At 42.7% G+C, this 24,085-nt stretch overlaps 2 protein-coding genes across 2 annotated transcripts in view; both read left to right on the top strand.

The window, feature by feature from the left end:
• Window positions 1-8,152, top strand: part of gcn1 (GCN1 activator of EIF2AK4) — a 31,737-nt gene extending 23,585 nt beyond the window's left edge. Inside the window, exons 52-57 of the mRNA XM_052068127.1 lie at window positions 1,151-1,265; window positions 1,858-1,954; window positions 2,721-2,869; window positions 4,773-4,883; window positions 5,990-6,211; window positions 6,768-8,152. Coding sequence (XP_051924087.1) covers window positions 1,151-1,265; window positions 1,858-1,954; window positions 2,721-2,869; window positions 4,773-4,883; window positions 5,990-6,211; window positions 6,768-6,893 — 820 coding nt within the window. The 3' untranslated portion in view covers window positions 6,894-8,152. The remainder of the gene's footprint in view (window positions 1-1,150; window positions 1,266-1,857; window positions 1,955-2,720; window positions 2,870-4,772; window positions 4,884-5,989; window positions 6,212-6,767) is intronic.
• Window positions 8,153-9,240: 1,088 nt separating this feature from the next.
• Window positions 9,241-22,506, top strand: rab35b (RAB35, member RAS oncogene family b). Its single transcript, XM_052068373.1, has 6 exons — window positions 9,241-9,572; window positions 11,638-11,688; window positions 12,434-12,557; window positions 19,281-19,405; window positions 20,761-20,885; window positions 20,952-22,506. The coding sequence occupies exons 1-6, from the start codon at window positions 9,521-9,523 to the stop codon at window positions 21,078-21,080; spliced, it is 606 nt and encodes a 201-aa protein (XP_051924333.1). The 5' UTR covers window positions 9,241-9,520; the 3' UTR covers window positions 21,081-22,506.
• Window positions 22,507-24,085: the final 1,579 nt, after the last annotated feature.

The following is a 24,085-nucleotide window of genomic DNA, read 5'->3' as shown; positions in this document are numbered from 1 at the left end:
GGATCACCAAGTATTCATTGATTGCTAATGTGTGACAAATAGTTCCTACGGCGATATTATTTGGATGGCCGGTTACCAGTGTTACTGTACTCTACATTAATACTTTGGATGTACTGTATAGTCATTTGTCTTGTTTGCCAGGGAGGATTTTTGTGTGGTTTCACTTTAATTTGAAAAAACAATTTGAAATGTGGCCTCGTCCGACCATAGAACACTTTTGCACTTTGCCTCAGTTCATCTTAGCTGAGCTAGGGCCCAGAGAAGTCGGCGGCGTTTCTGGCTGTTGTTGATAAATGAAAGAGTGGGAACCCTGATTCAAAATTGGCGCAAAAAAATAAGAGAAAAGTATATGTGGATTTCTGATGGAAACAATTTTTTTAAATGTGTTGACTAGTATTCAGTCATGCAAGGTTAAATAAACGTAACGTCAAGTGACATTTCAGAGTCGGTGTTGTGGTTTAAAGAAATAACTGGTATTGGGCAACTCCTCAATAAATTGCTCTTAGTCAAGTTAAAATGTCACTGCAATATGACAGTTGTACAGTAAGTGGATACTAAGGAGCGGTACAATTTAACACCAACTCTCATATTTAGCTTTAATTATATCTTATGAATATGCAGGAACCCTTTTGTTAGCTGCAGATATTTTTGGGCTCCTTTATAGAAGCAATTAATTGTCTGCTACGTTTCTACTGGGATTACTATTCAGTCAGTAAATTTCTTTGCGGGTTCTGTGGCGTAATTACGCTAATTTACAGCATGATTATTAAGCAATGTAACCTGTTGTTCACACTGAGCACACTCAAACTTAAATAGAACAGCAAACTGAGCTTTGAAGCCAAAACCAACGATAAGCTGATATTTTCGAGATGCTTTGCCGAAGGGAAGGAAAATTAAATTAAATCCTATAACTATCAAAAACCTCACATATCAAACTAGCCAGAACTTTTATTACCGGTATTTGACTTTTATCTGAACTGTACATTTGTTGGCAGACAATTTAATGAATGAATGTGTGTTTCCTTTAAAAATCTATTTTTGGGGAACACCGCATTTCTCACACACAAATAGAACCAACACCACCAAATTATGGTTTTTATGTTTGGGTAGTGTGTTTTACGGTTTTGTTATCACACTTGGTCTTTGACAGGGAGACAATGCTGCAAGCTTTAAGATTCGTCATTCAAGGGGCTGGGTCAAAGGTGGATCCAAACATCCGCAAGAACATCACCACCACATTACTAGGCATGCTGGGACATGACGAGGTATGACATTGGGAGCAGATACTTGAAGCATGAAACGGGATTGGGGGGGTGGGTTCTGGTGAAAGCATTTACCTTCTAATTTACCAATTCAGTCAAATGAAGTGTAACCATAGAAGCATTTCAGAACACTGTTTTCTGGTATTGGTATTTTTATGTGAGCACTGCTGAAACGGAAGCTGTGAGAGGATGTGGTTTGCAAAAGAAGTGGTTTTAAGTCTCTTGATGAGTAAATAGGGCAGCAGTAACTCATCTTGGGCTTTGAAACTAAAGGGTGATTGTTCAAGTCTCGATGAGGACCAAAAGAAATTCCAATTACTTGGTGAAGACGAGTCTGCAGGGCACAGAACCCCTGAATATCAGCTCAGGGGATGTGGTCCCCCTTTTGCACGCCACGTCACTCATAAGTCTCCTTGCATGCCAGCATGTATGATCTCTCTTTGTGGGATACAATTCAAAGATACAGAAGGTTGAAAGCCATTTGCTTTGGAAGGATTCTGCACAATGCATTTTTATTTAAAAAAAAAAAAAAGTAATCGATGCCCTCTCGTATGTGCCTGCCTGCTCACCTCCTTGTGTGTGCTTGCTCAAATAGGATGCAACTAGGATGGCTTCAGCTGGCTGTGTTGGTGAGCTCTGCCCTTTTCTGTCAGAGGAGGAGCTGAAGAGTGTGTTGCTTCAGCACATCTTGGGTTGGTATCCACTGTAAAGGCAAAGTAAATTTTCTCTGAGTTTATCTATTAAGGTGTTTGTTCGCTTTAACGTATTTCTAGCCTAACCTATTTTTTTTTTCTGAAAGAACGAAACATAACCGGATTATCTCATGTGCCGACAGTGCGTGTGCGCACGCGCATCTGTCTGAGTGTTTACACGTACGTATAAGATATGTCAGACAAGTTTTTCCTATTGAAGCAATCCCTTCGGAAAGTCACACGTTTCCCTAGCTGTCTTTACCGTGTCTTGGACCCCAGATGTGATTCTTCCAGGATTCTCTCTCGCTCCATTCTTCACAGCCATCTTAATGTTGTTCACATTATTAAGACTAGTTTACCTCGAAGCTTGGTAATGAGGGGGTCGGTAGGGGTAGGACATCACAACTGAGCCACGCGAGTAAAGTTTGCTCCAGCACAGTGATGTTCTTGTCGGCCAGAAATTGGCCGAGGACATTGTGAGCAGGCATGTTGCCATGGTGAAGTAGGCCACAAGTCGTCCTGCTCCAACTCTCGCCTCTTCTCGCGCACTGAAAGGAGCACACAACACCCCGAAAAAACACAAATAGGTGATTTTGTGAGTAGCTAACTGTACAGTAGGCAGTCTGTTGTTGAAACGACACATCTAAATTTAGAGACGAAGTTCTTTGTAGGTCAGGTCGTGGTCCCAGTCTGGCGCTTATCATGTCTTCCTTCATCAGCAATATGTTTTTTGAGAGAGCTGATTCCTGCTTGTCCTTGTTTGCAGCGGATATGTCAGGAGTGGACTGGATGGTGCGGCACGGTCGTAGCTTGGCGCTAGCCATAGCTGTCAAGTGTGCCCCTGAAAAGCTGTGCGGGAAGGAATACTGCGACACCGTGATGGAGACCATTTTGAAAAACGCCACTGCCGATAGGGTGAGAAGAAAGTTTGCCGCGTGTGTGTGAGAGAGACATCTGTTCTTTGCAAACAGCTGTCCTGATTGTCTTTTTGAATGTTTGTTTCTTAAAAAAAAAAAAAAAAGCATTATAATCACAACCAAGGGTTATAATAATTGGGCGGTTTTCATTTTTGTTAGATAGAATAGGTAGAATTTTTTTAATGAGTTTTTATTACGGGTTTGATTTTATTTGTTTGAAAATGCTTTGTATAAGTTGGTGGAGTTTTTTTGTTTTTGTTTTGTTTTTTAAGTACACCGGTATTTTTTATTTTTGAATAAACATGGAGTATTTGTCCAATGCAATATTAATTGGGGGAAAAGGGTCATTTCTGTATATGCAGTATTTTGCTAAGTAAAAATAATAAATACATAAATAAATACAACTGAAAGCTCACTAAGCGTTATTTAATAAAGTTAAGTAAAATACCATTCTCAAACAACTGTTTGGCCGTCCTTCCTCTGAACGGCTAGCCACACAGCAATACCAAAATAATCACATTTAAAATGTATATTATTTGACAAAGACAAAAAAAAAAGACTTTCGCGATTAGTTGTCTTGAGAAAGTTAATGTTGTTTCAGTGATTATTTTTTTAAAAGCACTCTTGTTTGTCGTGTCTTTATTTTCAAGACCAGTTTATTTTGGTAATTTTCATGAACTATAATGACCTTGTTCACAACCCTTTTTCTTGTTCTCCTCAACAAGTCTAAAAGTAATTTTCAGGATGCATTTTGTATCCATGGCAAAAGAGAAAATCATACTATTACTGCAGTGCTTATGTAGCTACATTGGAATTCAGGATCAGAAATGTTTTGTTTTTTTTTGGTGATGCATTATTTTATATAAGCTGGACATTTGTGATTTTTTTTTTCGTTACAATATTCCCAGTATGCATAAATGTGATTTATTTTTATATTGATATTTAGAAAATATCTTGTATTGACAACCCTTAAAACAACCACAGTGACTGTTTACATCAAATCAATAACCTTTTTCAAACCCGAATATTGGCAGTATTCTGTGTTTTAGAGGCCAGCTAAACGCATGCAAAAACCCGAATATGCTCTAATTCAGTTTTTTTTAAACACGATAATATTCCTTGCTTATCCCTTTTCTAACCCGAGTATTGGATTATGTCAATTCGATCGGGTTATCTATTGCAAAGGAGGCACTTTGCAGATGCTGTTGCTCTATTCACAGGAAGTACTTGTTTGTGCTGCATTCTCCCCATAGCAAGCCTAAACTTGAATACTATATTTAATTTCTCCGCCGCTTTTTCACATTGTTTTCTGTCTGCGGTGAAAATGACACATGTATACAGACACACATTCACGTGTGCATAAGTCCGTCGGAAATACACAAGCACAGGTAAACGATTATGGCGAAGCTCAGCTACAGAAATGCACACGTCCACACGTTTGGCGCAAGGAAGAAACCAAGTATTTTATTCCTGTGGTGAGTGACATGAAAATGTGTTTTATCGATGGTAGAAAGTAAGCAGAGGATATGACATCTACAGTAATCCCTCGTTTATCGCGGTTAATGGGGACCAAAACCACCCACAATAAACGAAAATCCGCAAAGTAGCGACCAATAAACATATACAGATAAAAATATACAGATATTTTTAAATATGTTTGAAACAATCCGCGATGCACTGAAGCCGCGATAAACAAACCGCGAAAAAGCGAGGGATCGTTGTATTTGCTTCACGACGTACTTGCTTTGTCGTTTAAATCAGGTTATTCAAATGTGTTTGTCTGCTCACGCATGTTATTCTGAATTTTTCAGGAAACGGGATTTTGAACTTAACCTGACTATTGACTGCATGTAAAGGTAGTCAGCGTATGAGTGGATAATTTGACCTGGCTCCTCTTTCAGATTCCCATTGCCAGCAGTGGGATCAGAGGGATGGGATTCCTGATGCGGTATCAGCTCGGCGTGGATGGAGGCAGTAATGTTTCCCAGCGCTTCATCACGCAGTTTGTCAAGGTTTGTTCTGCAATACATAATCGGTCGTCAATTTGTTAATGATGCCAGTCTTTTCGGTTGGATTTAAACAACAGGTCCAAGCGCCCAATTTAATACCTTTACAGTATCCATTGATTGTGTTGATTTTTCAAGTGAAACTGTTTTCACATTCACTGGCAACACTACACCTGCTAACACCAGGCAGCGACAACACATAAGTTATAATGAAATTATGCATATGTTAAAGTTTTAGTTGGCCTGAACTGACGTGTACTTTTAGGAGACCCACCTCGACCTACCTCAATGATGTCAGGCTTGGATTCACACATATGCAATCTGTCACTTTATTATGTAGACCCATTGGCAGGTATCCAATACTAAGCTGTTCTTTATCCACATTTAGAAGAGGCTTTAATGGAACCTTTAATTGTCCCACAAGTGGGGAAATTTGCAAAGCATTTTCGGGATATATTTACTGTATATCCGATTCCATGCTTGTTTTTTTGGTTTTGTTCTCCCCCCCCCCCCCCTGTCCATGGCACATATCCGGACTGTGCCACTTGTCTCACTTGAACAATGAAGTGCAAATCCAGTATTGATGCCCCCAAAACAACATGACCAAACATTCTGTATACCACATTTAACCGAGCCCTGCCCCCAAACGCCAAAACCCACGAGTAATTGATGCCCCCCCATATAGGGGTTTTGAGTTGCCTACTGATGCCACATGGGACTACTTTGGTTTAAATGAAGCTTCCTAACGCACTTAAAACTCAACACCAATCTCGAGACCTGTATTATCAAAAGACCTTTTAGACACGCTGGAATTTGGGAATCGTGAATTGAATTTCAATGGACGATTTATTTATTTATTTGTTTGGTGGGGGGCTGGGAATATCTTATTTCAGTGGGTGAGGTAGGTTTGTTTCTTTGTTGGTCGGTTTTATATATATATTTTTTTACTTTAAAGCACTTTGAGTTGCATTTAGTATGACATGGAGCTATACAAACAAATTGGAAATTAATTTAATTATTATTCCCATAATGAAGCTCCTGTATTACCATAGCATATATGTTGGAAGATTTATGTTCCTTGTAACACCTGCTGTCTGTGTGACCCCCCGCAGTGTCTTCAGAACCAGTCCAGTGACATCAGGCTGGTGTCCGAACGGGTACTGTGGTGGGTCTTCAAAGAGCCTGCGGCACCTGCTATGGAGGCAAATCACATTAAGCCTCTGTTGAAGACTCTGTTGGACAACACTAAAGACAAGAACACCAGCGTCAGAGCCCAGAGCGAGCACACCATCGTCAACCTATTGCGACTGCGCCAGGGAGAGGAATGCATGCAGGTTAGACTACTAACGGACAGTATGGTGCATTATAGTCAAGTCAAGTCAACAGTATTTATAGAGCACTTTCAAACAGCCATCGCTGCATACAAAGTGCTGTACATGGAGCGATTTAACATATACAATAAACAGTAAGACGAATCAGTAATAAGTAATAAGGCGGTAGAAAGCACCAAGCAGTAAAACCAATAGCAAATCTAAGTCATGCTGAGTCAAACGCCAAAGAATACAAGTGAGTTTTGAGGAGGGCTTTAAAGATGGGCAGCGAGGAGGCTTGCCGAATGTTCAGTGGGAGGTCATTCCAGAGAGATGGACCAGCAACAGAAAAGGCTCGATCCCCTCTGAGCCTCAGTTTAGTTCTTGGTACGTCTAGCAAAGACTGGTCCACAGACCTGAGGCGCCGGGCAGGGGTGTAGGGGCGTATGAGCTCAGAGAGGTAAGGTGGCGCGAGATTATTCAGAGATTTGAAAACAAAGAGGAGGATCTAGAGGATATAGATGGAAATCATTGACGCAAAAAGACACTCATGTACTTTTTATTACGTTTTGCATTTCAGATGATTACAGCCATTTTGGACTCTGCAAGTAATGACCTTTTGTCTGAGTGTCATCGCCGCTCTTTGAAGAAGATTGCCAGTCAGCAGGACTCCAATGAAGAGATAGATGATACCATACTAACGTGATTAAACTGCACTGTGTTATTGAATAATGTCAGCCAAAAAAAATGGATCACCTGATGTGATTTCCACCGTATAAGCTCCAGACACAATAATCAGCTCATGTTGCTCTGTTTTCCAGCTCAGGAACTCAGGATACTTGCTAGCTGACTTTAAAAAAAAAGCAAGATCAGACCAGTAGTTCACACTCAACTTTTTATAGCTGCCTCTTTTGTCAGCAGTTAAACAATTTGAGAACATGATTTTGCAGTCGCATGAATCTCGGCTTTATTTGACTTTTTTTCCCCATCTTTACAGCGTTTTGTGATTTGGCAGACTTTCAATTCACATTTATTCAGCTTTCAATTTTTTTTACAATGTATTATTGTGGTTATAGTTTACCTGGACCCAAGAAGTATTTTTCAGCCCCAAAATGGTCCAATGTGGCAGTGCCTTACATAGGGAGGGAACGTAATATGTAACGTGATATTAAAATTGCCACGAAATTGTTGTCATATTGAAAGCTGCGCATCTCCATCAAAAGATGTTACTTTCTCCCTGATTCAGGCGAACAAAGCATTGTGAACTACATGGACTATGATGCTTTGCGCCGCTGAACCAATTGATACTCATGACACCAAAATAACTCGCCAAGCCAATTTCTGTGTCATTGCTATCATGTGCAAAACCAGAATCTTGGGCTGTTTTTTTCCTCCGTTTTTTTTTTTCAATATTCAATATTGAGTTTTATACGGTATCATGTCATTTTTTTGTCACCAATCTCCCCACAATATCGTGCTTTTATTGTGAGGTTCATATCGTGATATTGTGTCATGACGTTTAGATATCGTTCCATCATCCCTCATCTTACAGAGACGGATACAAAAACTGTATTTGAATGTGCCACAGGTTCCTATGCTGACACACAACTTTTGGTTAGGATTTCATTCCTAAATCCCCTTCCAGCAAATCTTAGTTCATTGTTTTAACGCCATTTAAACCCCAAATAAATTTTAATTTAAAACCTTTTACAAATAATTTTTCAGTTTTGTGATGAGAATGAGGCCAATTCTGTTCAGAATTTTCATTCTTGTTAAATACAGTATTTACTAAAATGATTTGAGATGCCACAGTGATGGCATGTGGCACAAATCCCTTACGTTTCTGGTTGCTGATTGATTTATGTAAAACATTTGGAGCGGTGATGTCTACAACAGCAAAGATTCTTATCCCATTGATATGGTTGTAAAAAGGCAATACAAAATAAAAAAAATCTTGATTTCAAACAGTAGAGTGAATTATTTTGAAGCATTTATACTCGGGAACATTTAAGGGTTTCGCATGGTCTTTCATAACTACTCTGGCATTCAGCTTCAGCATGAAAATGAACAGTAAATTGAAGTGGCAATGGTCTAATTATTGAGACACACACCCAGTGTCTCAATCTGAATGCGGTTTATGTAGTCAATAAATCAGTTTGCCAAATTACTCCTGTATCTTAAATGTCACATTGAATTTCTGTGTTTCCAACTTTGTAGGCGCGATTGTGGATTGTACTGTTCTAACATGACTTGACATTCAAGTTCAATTCAACTTTACTATCAAATGTGTAGTATGTGCAATATACAGCACAGATGACATTTCTTTTCTCTCAACCACAGGAGAGGGAGGAGCCGCTGCAGGTGCCCGTGCCGCCATCAACAGAACAGTTAATATAAAATGACAAATAATACAACACAACACATAAAACACAGTCATGCAATCTTAACCACTTTTTCTACATCACTGTGCACCTGAGCTCAATGCAAAGGCTGAACACGCATGGTTGGGTGAGACTGAATAACTTGAATCCTGTCCTCAAACAGATTGTTAGCTGGGCCACGAGTGTTATGGATGAGTTGACAAAAACTCCTTTAGACAAACAGTCAACAGACACAATGGCGAGACAAAACATCAATACCGTGTCGATACAGCAGTGGTAAGAAATGATGTGCAAATACTCAGATACTTAATTGATTTTTCAGTTACCGGTATCTGTATTTTTCTGACGTTTTACTTTTACCCTCTATATCTGAAAACAAGATATGTACATTTTACTCCTTTCTGAGCGAGAAAAAAATGCTACTTTTTTCAACCTCTGCCGATGACACAACGTTAAGTCAATATCTGTTGACATCCGAATTGAAGATGTTGGGGGTCTGAAAAGGTTGGAAACGTAAACCTTTGCTGATCATCGTTAACCAAAGGAATCGGGACAGTGTGTCTTCACGTATGTATAATCAGCTTTATATTACATTATTTTGTTAAAAAAAAACGCCAGGCAATGTTGAATGGGACGGTGTGGCCTGGCTGCTGGAGCCTGCGCAGTCTGCATTGTGCAGTGTGGCGGGATCACAGTGAGTCGGCTGCAGTTCCACCACCAGAAGAGGAGGAAGCGGAGTTTCCGGCCGCTGGCAGCAGGGGGACAGAACTGCCAAACCCCCGAGAAAAAAAATACGCCGGCTAAAGTGAAGGGTTTCCACCGGTAGTGTTGGGTTTTTTTCCCCCAGCAAAATTGGGGGGTCTGGGGTCGTGTTTTTTTTTAAACAAGGGACTTGAACTACGAACTGTGCAAAGAAGTGGCACAAGGCGGTGGTGAGCCACGATCCACCGGCATGGCCAGGGACTACGATTACCTCTTCAAGCTGCTCATCATCGGTGACAGCGGTAAGTAGGCGTCGGTGATCTGGCACGGGAAGTGGGCCTGTCCTGTTTTTACACATGGGTAAATACAAATAGTGCACCCTGGAGCCCCTACACCACCAGGTTTTGTTTCTTACTCCGTGTGGATTGCTTTTGGAATTGATTTGTTTTGTGTAATGCGCCCGGCCGCCATGTTACCGTGTTAGTGACAGGGCGGAGGTTGTGTCCGGGCTCGGCATGTCTGTCGATGAGGCCGGATATCTCCCCCACAACTGTCGAGTTTTTTCCTCGAATATTTTCCTGTTTGGTCACGTAACAACCAAAATACGTTTAACGCCTAAAGTCAAACACACACGAATCACTGAAGTGTCATTAGAGCCAGTTAGATTCACGTTTTTTAGTTTTTCGCGTGCTTTATGTGTCGTTAGCTGCGGCAGCTAGCATGAAATTGGTCTAGCGGGTTTTTGCATGGGTCATGAAGCTGTTTGGGTAAGACGCTGTTCCAGCAAGGTTCGCACAACGCTAAACAACTACTCCTACAACGACTTGTTATTTGGAATAACGACTTGAATACCGATTGTTAACCTGAAAACGTTGGCTAAATGGCGGGGAAAGGAATGCTGCACTGCAGTCTGATTAGAATCTCTAAGGCAGTGAGACTCTTTTTGCCGTAAATTCTCTGTTAAACTACCGAAGGTCAATGACTACTTTCTTTGTCATGTTATGTTCGTTTGATCCATAAGTCTCCCCAATCATGTTATGCAGTCACAAATCGAATAAAAACCTCGGGGACTCGACTTCAATCTCGATTGAAGTAAAACCCTCAGTACAGTACTGTACTGCTTTGTGGGGTCTGATCCCCATATTCATTGTGCATCCTGACACTGGCACAAGACCATTAGCAGCAGCACACTGATGCCAGTGTTCCTTCAGCTGCACTGTGGAACCACGACTGACTGTAACGCCATACTGTGATAAACAGAACAAAATGCAATCATGACTGCTGCCCATTTCAACACACAGTTATGTCCACGAGGTACTGGGTAATTGTTCAACTTCCATCCTGGTGCTGCTCTTGCAAAAACTTAACTGGTCAGTTTGTTTTAATGCTACTTTGTCAAAGTGGTGGTAGTTAGAATTAAGTGACTCATTGACGAACAAAGATTCAAGAGCTTTTGTATATCAGTATACATTTTCCTTTACTTTAAAGCCTATTATTGTTTGAACCAAATAATGTGAGGCCAAAGGAAACTGATAACGTTTAACACTGGAGCAATAAAACAACACCAATCGGTACGTGATACTTTTCCTTCCACCCCAGATTCAACAAAGGAATTTCATAGGCGACATCTCTTTTTCCATACCCTTAACTCTCATCTATGATGTCCTACTTTATCAACTCTCCGATGGTTGTAAAAAATAATGACCTTTGCTAATCAGTTTCTATTCCAGATATCCATTTCATCTTACTTGTATTTGTTCCGGGCGGCCCGGTAGTCCAGTGCTTAGCACGTCGACTTCACAGTGCAGAGGTTCAATTCCAGCTCCGGCCTCCCCGTGTGGAGTTTGCTTGTTCTCCCCGGGCCTGCATGGGTTTTCTCCGGGTACTACGTTTTCCTCCCACATTTCAAAAACATGCGTGGCAGGCTGATTGATCACTCAAAATTGTCCCTAGGTGTGAGTGAGGGCGTGCATGGTTGTTCGTCTCTGTGTGCCCTGCGATTGGCTGGCTACCAATTCGGGGTGTCCCCCGCCTACTGCCCGAAGACAGCTGGGATAGGCTCCAGCACCCCCGTGACCCTAGTGAGGATGAAGCGGTTCAGAAGATGAATGAATGAATGTATTTGTTCCATTTGTTTTCAAATGCAAAGTTTTAATCAACATGAGAACATCCAGTGAACAATGTTTGCCTTTTGTTTGTATGGCTTTTAAGAGCAGGAAGATTACAGCAGTTATCCAAGGTGACTGGGTTTTGGGACTGTATTTGTGCCATGCTGTTGTGCTTGGATTCCCAGCCATTGAGTACCTCGCCAAAATCATGTATTTGACTCCCTTGAATTTCATATTTGTCCCTCTATTTTCTTGGCAGGAGTGGGAAAGAGCAGTCTCCTGCTTCGTTTTGCAGACAACACATTTTCAGGTGGGTGTTTCTTACTCTTGAGTCCAATACAGTGAATCTCCAAAGATGACCCAACTCCATTTCTGATTATAATCAGCTGCTGATTTTGGTTGTTTTTGAACTTCATCATAATTAAATAATTGATTCTACCCCAGTTGGATCGACCCTCTTAAAATCTTTACAGTCTCATTACATTTTAACGAGAGGGGAGTGAATTGCTGAAGCTGACTTAGCTGCTTTTGTCATGCTTGTTAGAACACTAAATTATCATGTTAGTTTATTAAAAAGTCAACCAAAAGTTTAAAAATCAAATATACTGTATAAACACACACACACACTCCTTAAAATTTGATGGCGAGTGGTGGAAGTGATGATGTAAGTGCAGAGGGTTGGTTCCTGATTGTGCTCTTCACATTAACCCATTAACCTCATAACTACCGCTGACTTTGCACACTACATTGAACACCTTAGCCATATGGTAGTAGACTGGAGAGCCAGGACAGAGTCACATGTACTGTATTGTTCAACTAAATATTGCAAAAACTACAACTCTGCAGTTAATATTCTATTTTTGATGCTCACTGAACTACGCCTCATGAATTTGCTGCTGTCTTGTGTGTAGATCTTTTTTTTTTCTTCCCCCGCACCAAATTTTGGTTGAATCCAAATTGCACCTTTGAAACATTGGATGTTGGAAATCCCGCTGTGTATGTGTGCGTTACAGATGCCGATCTTAAAATCTAATGTCATACTTTCATTTTTGTAGGTAGCTATATCACCACAATCGGAGTGGACTTCAAGATCCGGACGGTGGAGATAAATGGGGAGAAGGTGAAGTTACAGATCTGGGATACAGCAGGACAGGAGCGATTTCGCACCATCACATCCACGTGAGTTGATGGATACACAAACACAAGGAAGTCTCCACTGAGCCTCTTTCTTTTATTAAGATTGAGAATTGAATAGAAAGGATTGGCTACTTGCAAACACAATCCTGTCATACTATGCCGGAAAATGACAGTACTATAAAATATCAATTTGCAGAAACTTTGAGTTTGAATGTAATGCTCAAATATTCACTAATACATTTTTGCTTTGGTTGCAATGTTTGTAATAAATAAAGGAAGTGGGTAAAAAACGTATCTGGTTTGAAGTTTAGTGTAGCATGGGTCAAATTACATATTGTACAACATAAGAATATTCCATAGTAGAGGTGGCAACTGAATCAAGTCGTGGTCCTTAAAATGTGAGATTGTAGTTATTAAATCGGAGTAGTCTACTGAAGCCTTAAGAAGTAAACATTATTACAAATTAAAAATAGATTACAGTATATCATGTTGTGTTTAGTAGTAAAAGTATGTGTTTGTTTGTTCACACAAAGCTCATATTTATCAATGCACTTCCTTAATTTGTTTAAATAAGGGATCCACTGAAATGAAAACTCTCAGCCAAAGACGGGAACAAATTTCAAAAACCTGAACACCGAAACTAATTATAATGCCGGATCTTAAAAACCAGGGAAAAAAATTGACGATCATTTTCTGCCGTAACCCAATTTCTTGGAGGCTAAGTTGATACTGCAGAGCAATTCCGATACCTCTTTTGTATGTGGATAGAAATTGTTTTTGAGCAAATGGGCAAATTTGACTTGAATTTAATGCCATTTGAAACAAAGTGTAAAGTGAATATAAATGGCGGTAGTAATGTTTGACTGCTCCGTCGGTCAATTTGGGACACGAGTCAATGGCGTCATGTTATCTTCAGTTGCCGTATCCAGGAATTAACGTCCGTCTCATTTCTGCGCACATTTGTCCCGTCTCGTTCCTCGGTTAGTCTCCTCGTCTCCGCTGAGAGGCGCTAACATCTGCGCAGAGGTCCTAGGAAGTTGCAAGTAGAGAAATGAAATGAGCCCCCTACACTCAGGACCATATTAACTACAGAGAACACTGCACTGCGACCATGGGACGTGTTTGTTTTGTGAACAGGTGTCACTTGACGGATGCTTTTGTTCACATCAGAGGCCACATCTGTTTTTGTAATGTCAACGAGTACATACAAAGTTGGGGTTTTATAGAAAATCCCAATAGGGCATCATGACCTGCAGTGTGAACATCACCTAAGTACTCTGTGGTTGCTTCCAAGTAATGCGCAGACTTTGAAGGGCAGTCCTCTGCGTCCATGCAGCCTTATCCTCCCAGCTGCCGCAGCGGGGGGAGTTTAGACTCGGGCTCATTTCCCCGTGTCAAGGCACCCCCTTCGTTCAGTTCAAAGCGTTGTCGGCACATGCTTGCGTCATCACAACATCCTGTTTCGGCCATTTTATTTCAGTGACAAAAGTCTTCTGGCTGAATTTTTAGCCATGTCCCTAAACTAAGAATAAGAATAAGAAAACCTTTATTCGTCTCACAATGGAGAAATTCCCGATTTACAGCAGCAAAGTTATGAAAGAAATTAGACAAACAAAAAGTATATGAGCTGCTGTAAAGGGAGCCACTCTCGCGGGCGCCATCTTGAAGTCATAATAACAAAATAATGCAACACAACACGTAAGACACAGAAAGTCATTCAATGTTAACCACTACACTATAGCATCCTCGTCTCGAAAGGCGATGGTCGACGCGTAGGGGGGGGATTAGGTCCTGTACTGGACGCATGAGCGTGAGTGCTTGAAGAGCCCTATTCTTGAGTGGCATTCCTGCTGGCATTTCACGCAGATGAATGTCGAGGATGGTGGGGTGGTGCGTGGAGCAGCTGCGCGGCACTTTCTCGCTGCCCGCTTCTGTGAGGCCCGGTCCTGCTCCTCCGCCGCAGCCTCGGCGACCCCTATGCGGATGGTGTTGCGCCAGGTGGCTCGGTCTGCTGCTGCACTCTCCCATCTGTTGGGATCCACCCGGACCGCCTTTAGGTCACGTTTGGCAGTGTCCTTGTAGCGCAGCAGGGGCCGGCCCACACTCCGGCGTCCCTCAAGCAGCTCGCCATAGAGGATTTCCCGCGGCAGCCGGTGGGTGGGTAAGGTGGAGAGGACGCAGGCCTTGTACACCATAACCTTGGTTTTTGCACTGAGAAGGCTGTTTTCCCAGACGCGTTTCGACAGCTTCGCCATCACACCGGCAGCCTTGGCGATCCTCGAGCTGATCTCGGCGTCGAGTGTTGTTGCACATGTGACGGTTGAGCCTAGATAGGTGAAGGAGTCGACATTTTGCAGCGGCGTGTCCTCGATGGTGATAGAGGGGGCGACGGTGGTTCCCTGGGCTAGTATATTTGTCTTCTTTAGGCTGATCGTGAGCCCGAAGTCCCTGCACGCACGCGAGAGTCTGTTCACCAAGTGCTGGAGTCCTGCCTCACTATGGGAAGTGAGGGCAGCATCGTCTGCAAACAGTAGTTCTCTTACCAGGATGTTGTAGGTTTTAGACTTGGCGCGCAGTCTTGCCATGTTAAAGAGGCTACCATCTTGCCGTGTGCGGAGGTATACCCCCTCTTCGCAGTCGGAGAAGGCATACTGGAGGAGGATGGAAAAGAAGATTCCAAATAGGGTTGGTGCAAGGACGCACCCCTGCTTCACTCCACTGCTGATTGGGAATGGCTGGGAGGTAGCGCCGTTGAAGCGGACTGTGCTTTGCATGTCTTGATGGAAGGAGCGGATAACGGTGAGCAGTTTTGGTGGACAGCCTATCTTCTCCAGTATTTGAAGTAGCCCGCTCCGGCTGACCAGGTCGAACGCTTTGGTCAGGTCAACGAAGGCAATGAACAGAGGTCTTTGCTGCTCGCGGCACTTCTCTTGAAGCTGGCAGAGGGAGAATATCATGTCCACTGTGGATCTTTTAGCCCTGAAGCCACACTGCGATTCGGGGTAAACTCGTGAGGCGAGGCGCTGAAGCCGTTTCAGGGCAGTGCGGGCGAACACCTTCCCTACGGTGCTGAGCAGAGAGATGCGCCGATAGTTGTTACAGTCGCTGCGGTCCCCCTTGTTCTTGTAGAGGGTGACAATGGAGGCATCGCTCATGTCTTGGGGGATGTGGCCCTTTTCCCAGCAGAGGCTCAGAAGCTGGTGCAGCGGTTGCAGGAGCGTGTGTTTTCCATGCCGCAGTACCTCAGGGGGGATGCCATCCTGGCCTGGTGCTTTGCCATTGTTTAGAGCGTCGATTGCTTTCGCAAGCTCGTCAGGCGAGGGTGCGCTGTCCAGTTCCTCCATGAGGGGAAGGTCAGGCAGGGAGTCAAGGGCTGCTCCTGCGACGGTGTTTTGAGTTGCATATAGCTCTAGGTAGTGCTCGACCCACCTGTCCATTTGCCTGCTTTGGTCTTGGATCGTGTGACCGGTCTTGGACTTGAGAGGGGCGGTTTTGTTGCATGATGGACCCGTTGCCATTTTGATCCCCTCATACATGCTCCTGGTCCTGCCCTGGTCAGCAGCTGACTGGATCTCCATGCAGAGGTCCTGCCAGTATTTGTTAGCACAACGGCGGGCTGACTGCTGGGCTTTACTCCTGGCAGCACGGAGGGTGTCTCGGGTGTTGGGGCAGGGGTTGTTCTTGTGCTCGAGCATTGCCTTTCTCTTGGCTCCTGTTGCAGGCTCCATTTCTAGCCAGTGCGCCTCGAACCAGTCTGCGTTTTTCCGCACTCTCTTCCCAAAGGCGAGCATTGCGGAGTCGTAGATGGCGTTTCTGAGCTGGTCCCAGAGACGGACGGGGTCTTCTGTGGTGTTGTCATATTTCTCTTTCAGCTTATCTCTGAATGTAGTGGAGAAGCAGTTCAGCTTTTCCGGGTCGGCAGTGCCATAGGTGTTTATGCGCGGCTTACCCTTGGTCTTGGCGTGGTGGATTCTGCGAGGCTGCAGCCTCACCTTACTGGCGATTAGGGCGTGGTCGGTGTCACAGTCTGCGCTGTGGTAGCTCTCGTGTGGAGGATGGCGTTCAGGCTGGATCTTCCTGTAATTGCTAGGTCCAGCTGGTGCCAATGGTGGGATCTAGGGTGCCTCCACGACACCTTGTGGCGGTCATTGCCTGCGAAGAAGGTGTTGGTGATACAGAGGCTGTGGTGGCAGCACAGCTCAAGGAGGCGTTGGCCATTCTCGTTCAGTCGGCCAACTCCATGTGGGCCGAGGCAAGAGGGCCAAGCCTGCCAATCGGCCCCCACACGTGCGTTGAAATCGCAGAGAATCAGGAGGAGTTCGGTCTTGGGGATACGTCTCACTTCATTTTCGAGAGTTTCGTAGAACTCATCCTTGGCTTCTGGGGAGGACGTCAGGGTGGGGGCGTAGGCTGAGATGATGTTGGCATACCCTGCTGTGGTCTTCATGCGCAGGGAGAGGAGACGGGACGTGCCGCCGGTCGGTGTTTCCACTGCGTGGAGCAGGGAGTTCCTCACCTGTATCCTGTATCAATGTTAACCACTTTTCTGCATACTCTTTGTTGTTTGAAGCATCTAATTAATTATAATAGATTCACGTCACATTGATCACTGTGATATTATGATGCATTATTATCTTGTGACACTCCTCCTCTTTAATTTACACCTTGTGTAATACTGTCTAGAAAAGTCTTTTAAGTACCGTATTTGAGTCGGCAGCCATCATCCGAGCAGCATGTGCAAAGTCAGTCGGTCATGATGCAACCTGGAGAACAGACGCAAAAATCTGAATTGTTTTTGCGAGGTTGGAATTATGCAGTGGCATCACTGTTTTGATTAGATTCAACTTTAGCTTCTGATGACCTTTTGAGCGGCTCAGTTGTATGAGGAACATGGTTTGAAATCTGGGAACAGGCTTTGAGATAACTTTGATGCATCGGTTGCCTCCATTTTACTTGAGAATGGATGACCAAAAGTCAGTGTGTGTGTGTGTTTGTGTGTTTGTGTGTGTGTGTGTGTGTGTGTGTGTGCGTGTGTGTGTGTGTGTGTGTGTGCGCGTGCGCACACGCGTGCATTTAATGGTTCCTTACTGACGTTGTGCTGAACAGGATCACAAACACCTGGTTCTCTGTCCCCACGGCTGTCTGCACCATTCCAGCTGTATGTTGCGGGCATGTTCAGACAACCCTGTTGAATGCCCTCTGCTGTTGACACGCCACACACATGCACACAAACATACGCATGGTGAGCCAGACAAAAGGTTCCTTGTGTTTGTTTGCCGTTGTGCATGGACACCGAGAGTCGGCTTACCGTTTGAAGTTTCAGCCATAGGTTTACTTTCGACTGGACTACACTCGATACATTTGAATACGACAGATGCTGTTCTTAAAGTCCTGGTGTGTTTCCTTGCAAATCTTGTATCTGTTGTTACACAGATACACTGCACGCATACGCGTTGATAAGTTGTCTCTTAATGAAGTATGCGGCCACTTTAAATATTCGTATTATTGTTTTGGTTTTCGGGTTGGCTTTGATTTCCCCGTTGGCAGGGTTAGTGCTAAGGGCTGGACGATTAATCGACATTTTAATCATGATTTCGATTTTTAAAATTTTTTTTGCTTTTCTCAGTCTTTAAAACATTACAATCGAAGAAAAAATATGAATTTGTAGAACGGCGTGGAGTATTTACAAGTTCCCGATTTTGTACAAGTAGCCTGAATGCATCGTCTTGTTGCAAGTGTGGAGCATATGTGATTCTGTCTTCCTGGCCGTCCTTTAAGATGTTTACTGTGAAAACTAAACACACAACAAAATAATTTAAAACATTGTTATATTTGAAGACGAAACATGCTGCGTTTTTAAAACATCGCTAGCGCTAATGCTAAAGTCAATGGAGGATCCAATTCAAATGCTCAGCGGAAATTGGCATCGAATTGGAGTGATATCCCTTCAAATAACGCACAAACGTTGTGAAACACATACATACACGTACGTAAGATAACATATTCAAAGCCATTAATTATTCCCAATCTGCGAAAAACTAGTTGGATTAAGAGTTAAATCGCAACTTCTGTTTTGTGTATAGCATCGGATTGCCCCTACGAGATAAAAATGCGGAGGAAGAGCCCGTATTTGTATTATTTTTTTCAAATTGCTATTATTTTTGTATATTCCTAATGTACGTTTTACAAATGTATTTTTATAATGATTTCATTATAGTTTAAGATTCAAGGAATGTTCCTTTCCTAAAAAAAATCAAGGATACAAAGACACAATGACTTTTTTTGTGTGTGTCGTACCAACACACACTTCCACATGACATGGCACGAAATACACACCCTGAGATCACAGGTTATCTCACTAAATCCCGAAACCTGTGAAAGTAACTTCAGATTAAAAAAAAGAGAGAGAGCTAAGTGTAATGAATGATTCAATGTGGACCAAGATCACATCAAAGGAGTGGATGCAGCAAAAATGAAAATGCAAGATGCTTGAATTTCACGTGACATTTAAAACGTCATTTTGTAGTTGACAAAAAGAGTATTGTTCAAGAATAAAGTGTTCAATTGCAGGCATGAATGGGCATTAGGCTAGAATGATAGTTTTGAGTAATTCAGTTTAAGCAGTTGGATAAATACTACGTCTTGAAATCAATAAATAATTGTCATTTCAATCTCAATCAAAAATAATTGTATTTATTATTTTTTTCCCATAATTATTCAGCCCATATTAGGGATAACTGTATCTCTCCTTGTCTGTGTGTTCAGGTACTACAGAGGAACGCACGGCGTCATTGTGGTGTACGACGTCACTAGCGCAGAGTCCTTCGTCAACGTCAAGCGATGGTTACATGAAATCAACCAGAACTGTGATGACGTGTGCCGAATATTAGGTGAGCGTTGGCAGACAGAAAAAAAAAGTGCTTTGTGTGTAGACTCGGTGTGGGAACCGCCTCCACTTCACTCATTGGCCATAACTTCAAGTAATAAACCTACGATAGCCAATGCAGGGACTGTCATAAGAATTCTGTATCCATTTTAAATACCGTGACTAATTATTAAATATGACCCACAGATCCCACATCTGACGAGGGAATAAATCGGCATGTGTGTTCTTACCTCTTTTATCGTGCAAGGCTCAAAATAGGCGGTTTCACAGTCAAAATGTGCATTGTACTGCTCAAACTTCAATGTCTGTTGTTAACATTGAAACGTAAAAACTTCACAAGGGCGTTTATGTGCCAAATGTTAGGGAAATCAACACGACGCTAACTCGTTTCGCCAAGAATATGTTGTCAATGTTCCGAATATTCAAACAAAAACATGAGATTGGTTGCTGCTCCCGGACTTTCGATTTCCATCCGCCCTCTGCGGGCGGGACTCGGGAGGCGGGGAGCACGCCTGGGTCCCTCATAACCGATCGGGCAAGGGAGAGCCGCTCATGTAGTGAGCCTTTCTTTCTGCCAAACTGAAACATATTCCTGCGATGTACGTGGGAAATGTTGATGGTTACTTTGTTATGCAATTCACATTAGTTCTCGCGGCGACTTACTGCACAAGCTGCTATTCACACTTTTGGGTATATCAGCAGGCTTGCAACATCACGGTCTCAGCGCAGGGCCAGAGCTAGCCCGTCGTTTTTTGCTCGTAAACACAAGCAAAAAACTTTTTTTTTTTAAATTACTGTGGTGAATGTCATGGGCGACACATGATAGAAGCACTCAATGCTTCTCCGTGTTCCCGTATTGCTTCCCAATTGGCTCTTGTTTTGTTTCATATCACAATCATGGACTGTGTGACTCAGCCAAACTCGGTGTTGACATAAGTGTATTATGATCTTGAAATATTGGATGGGTTTGACGACAAAAAATGTCTGCCCTGACTGTTTTCTGAGCACATTGTGCAGGGCATACACAAATCACCTTTTAGTGTATCACGTGTTAAATCCTCAGGACATGCAATAATTTGGCCTTTTGCTGACTTTGTCAACAACTTTTAAATCCCTTGTATTGTGACGAAAAGGTCTTCTGAATTTGACACATCATAGTGAAGAGGGTTTTTAACAAACTTGCCAAATTGGAATCAACAGGGGGGGAAAATCGTTTGCGGTGTGAAATCAGCCTTTAAAATGTTGCAAAATTGAGATGTCCCTGCCCTCAGCTTTCATGGCAGTGGTTGGAGAATGTTTGCCACATAGTTTAGAAGGCTTCTCACGAAAAAAAAAAATGTGATGGTGTTGCATTTTCAGTGGGAAACAAAAACGATGACCCCAACTCCAAGGTGGTGGAGACTACCGACGCTCAGAAGTTTGCCGAACAAATGGGCATCAACCTGTTTGAGACGAGCGCAAAAGAGAACATCAACGTAGAAGAGGTATACCGCCGTCGGGAATAGGCGGCGGGAACCGGCCCGCTCAGCTCGCCTTTGCTTTTTGCGCAGATGTTCAACTGCATCACGGAGCTGGTGCTGCGCGCCAAGAAGGAGGTGTTGGCCAAGCAGCAGCAGCAGCAACAGAACGATGTGGTCAAACTCACTCGGAACAGCAAACGGAAGAAAAAGTGCTGCTAGCGAACGTCGGCCCTCGACCGCGAGGAGGAGGGTGGCAGCCGAATGGGACTCACAAAGTCGAAATTCAAGATTTCATAAATATACGCTTAAGATTCAAGACACACACAAAAATAAATATGCATCCCCTTTGGACTAAGTAATCACAAAGAAATATATGTACAGATTTTATTATTAACGCCAGATCAAAAGTCTTATTTGGAATCGAGCGGAAGGTCCTCCTTTTCTTAAAGGGTCTGCAACGTGACGACTGACTGCCCCAACGCTGCCGTATAGATCCACGTCAACCCGCCGTTGTCGTACATGTACCCGTGTCTCATCTTCCTCTTCCTCACACTGCACAGGACATTGAGCGCCTGAGGAGAGGGGCCTTTCTTGACCTTATTTTTTTTTTAAATATACCGGTATATTCTTTAGGACTGGGGGGGTTGGGTCGGTGAGGGGAACCCGCTTTAGCACAGTTCGCCCGCCAAAAGATCAAAAATGAAATCTGAGTATGTCTGCTTTGTCGCGATGACCGTAAAATCAAATGATGATCGCTTGTCTAATCCATTAGACGGAGCTGCTTTTTTTTTCCGCTTTTGCCAAGCATCCTTCTCACATCTTTAGTGCTGAGCCAACAACTTGTTTAATTTGACTTCGAAAAAACAAAAGAGATTTCGTTTTAAGTGCAGCAGCGGTCTCAAGCCAGTGCAGTCTGAATACACTTTCAAGTTTCTCTTTGAATCCCCCCCCCCCCCTTTTTTTTTTAAACCGCGATATAGCAAAGCGGCGGAGGTGTACCTCATTGTTGCCATAGTAACGGCTGGGAGAAAGCAAGCACGTTTGATCATTTATTTAATATCCTACTAGTGCACTGAACAATCCTTGTTCTAGTACGCTGTCCTCTGTCGGAAGACAATTTAGCGCTTTTTGTCTTGGCTTCCGCTCGTCCGCGCCTCCTGTTGGTCCTTTGGGGGCTAACGGTGATGTGCGTCCGGGAGTCTCGGTCCCACCCTGCTTGCTGGCTGTCTCACCGTCGGGACCTGGGGGGGGTAAGCCAGTGCTACTTGTGCTTAATCTCAGTTTTTGGGAGACGGACACTTCACATCCATCGAATAAAAATGCTCTCAAGCCCCCCACACTTCATTAAGTGTATGTATATGTAAATATTTGTGTTTATATTCAGCACATCACGGGCACGCGCTTAAACATGACCCGTGCGTGTTCTCTTTGAACACACTCATCAGCTGTGGTTTGCCGTACACTGGAGAAAAAGATGTACTATTCAGTTTGCCCTCGATGAATTTAATCCCTAATAACCATTTGAAAAGGAATAAATATTGGACATGCAACAACTGAGCTCATTTGTCAGTGACTTGTGGCCTGACTTCATTTTCAACATGCGTCTATTTTTGGATTCTGTGAATAAAGTGTTGGAGGAAGTGGACACTGGTCTCTTTTGGGATGATAATTTGGTTCTTGTGTTGGCTGTGCGTGTGTTAACAATCTTTCCATCACTTCAACATCCACTCGAAATAGAATGTTTTGTAAGCATTAGTAATGTTCACACACACACAGCTCAAACCTAAAACATGAACACTGCTCTTTAATCACACCCACCAAGCATTTCCAATATGAATAATCCTTGAATGCTTGGAGCATCAATTTAGAATAATTCCCTCCATTAAAAAGAAATGATTTATTGTTTCAAAAAAAGGAAAATAGGTTTTGAAATGAATCAGTAGAGCAATTATAATACAGTCATGAGTATTTGTTAAAATGAGACAGATTTACCATTTTATTAACCCATATTACATGAAATACACTTGGAAAATATTTTCATAGACCATTTATTCTAAAAATAAAATACTTTATTTTTACTATGTCTCATCAAATAACTAATCAAATTTCAAAACCACAAAACTCAAAAATAACATCAACCATCGAAATTTGAATCTTATGAAATAATTGGTCAATTATAAAAGTTCTAATTTCAAAGTAAACCATTTTACAAAATTCAATAGCAAAACAATTGTTTTATCAAATTAGTTGATTCCATTAATTTAAAGCTGTTATTTTTATTCATTTCGTTAATTCAATAGTTGCTGTTTTTTGGTAACAAATAGTGGCCAGTAAAACAAAAAAAAAAATATTCAAAGAATAGGAATTATTCAAATAACTTATTTACATTAGTTTTGGTTTGTTACTACAATTCATGTTTGCCCAGCCATCTTTTCGGGTCTTCATCGTATATGTAACTAATTGCTTTTGGAAGGTGGGCAAGCAAGCTAAAATTTGAACTGATGACCTCTTGAGTGTGAACCAGTCGTGTGATCCATGAGCCAGTTTCAGTATTGTTGTTTGAAATTCATATGTCAATGTAGCCTATTTTTCTGACCAGGGTGCCATCTTCGTGTTCACACTCGTGCCTATGACATTGTTAAATAGGCACGGACATGGATGGCCTTTATCATGGGCTCCTGCGATTGGATGGAGACCAATCAAGGGTGTACCCAACACGTTGCTTAAAGTCATCAGGGAGAAGCTCTGGTGATAAGGGCGAGCGGTATTGAAAATGAATGGCTTATGGTGGGCTCAGTTTTTTTCACACCAATGTCGATTTGTTGTTCTGTGATAGTTTCTTATAATCAGGGGTGCCCAACCAGTCGATCATGGTCGACTGGCGGCCCACGAACTGGCCCCAAGTCGATCTCGGAAGTCTCGGGGGAAATTGATTAAAAAAACTAAACAAAAAAAGTGTGTGTGTGTGTGTGTGTGTGTGTGCGCGTTATTCATATTCTGTATTTTTATGTTAGTGCACACTGCACCCTGAGCAGCCTCTCAGTTTCACTTTCACACAAAAAAAAAGTATTAAAAAATATATATATAACAAAGCAAGTCACCTTTCACCTACGGCAGCGCGTGACATGCATCACCGGAAGTTGTTAGCGGTCAGCAGCTTGCAATTGAAGCTTGCAATCACAGCTGTTGCCTTATATCGCACACATGCGTGCATGTGCGGGAAC

The sequence above is a fragment of the Hippocampus zosterae genome, chromosome 6 (genome assembly GCF_025434085.1).
Source record: "Hippocampus zosterae strain Florida chromosome 6, ASM2543408v3, whole genome shotgun sequence".
NCBI lineage: Eukaryota > Metazoa > Chordata > Actinopteri > Syngnathiformes > Syngnathidae > Hippocampus > Hippocampus zosterae.
The sequence above is the reverse complement of the archived record's forward strand: the minus strand, read 5'-3'. Positions and strand labels throughout refer to the sequence as shown.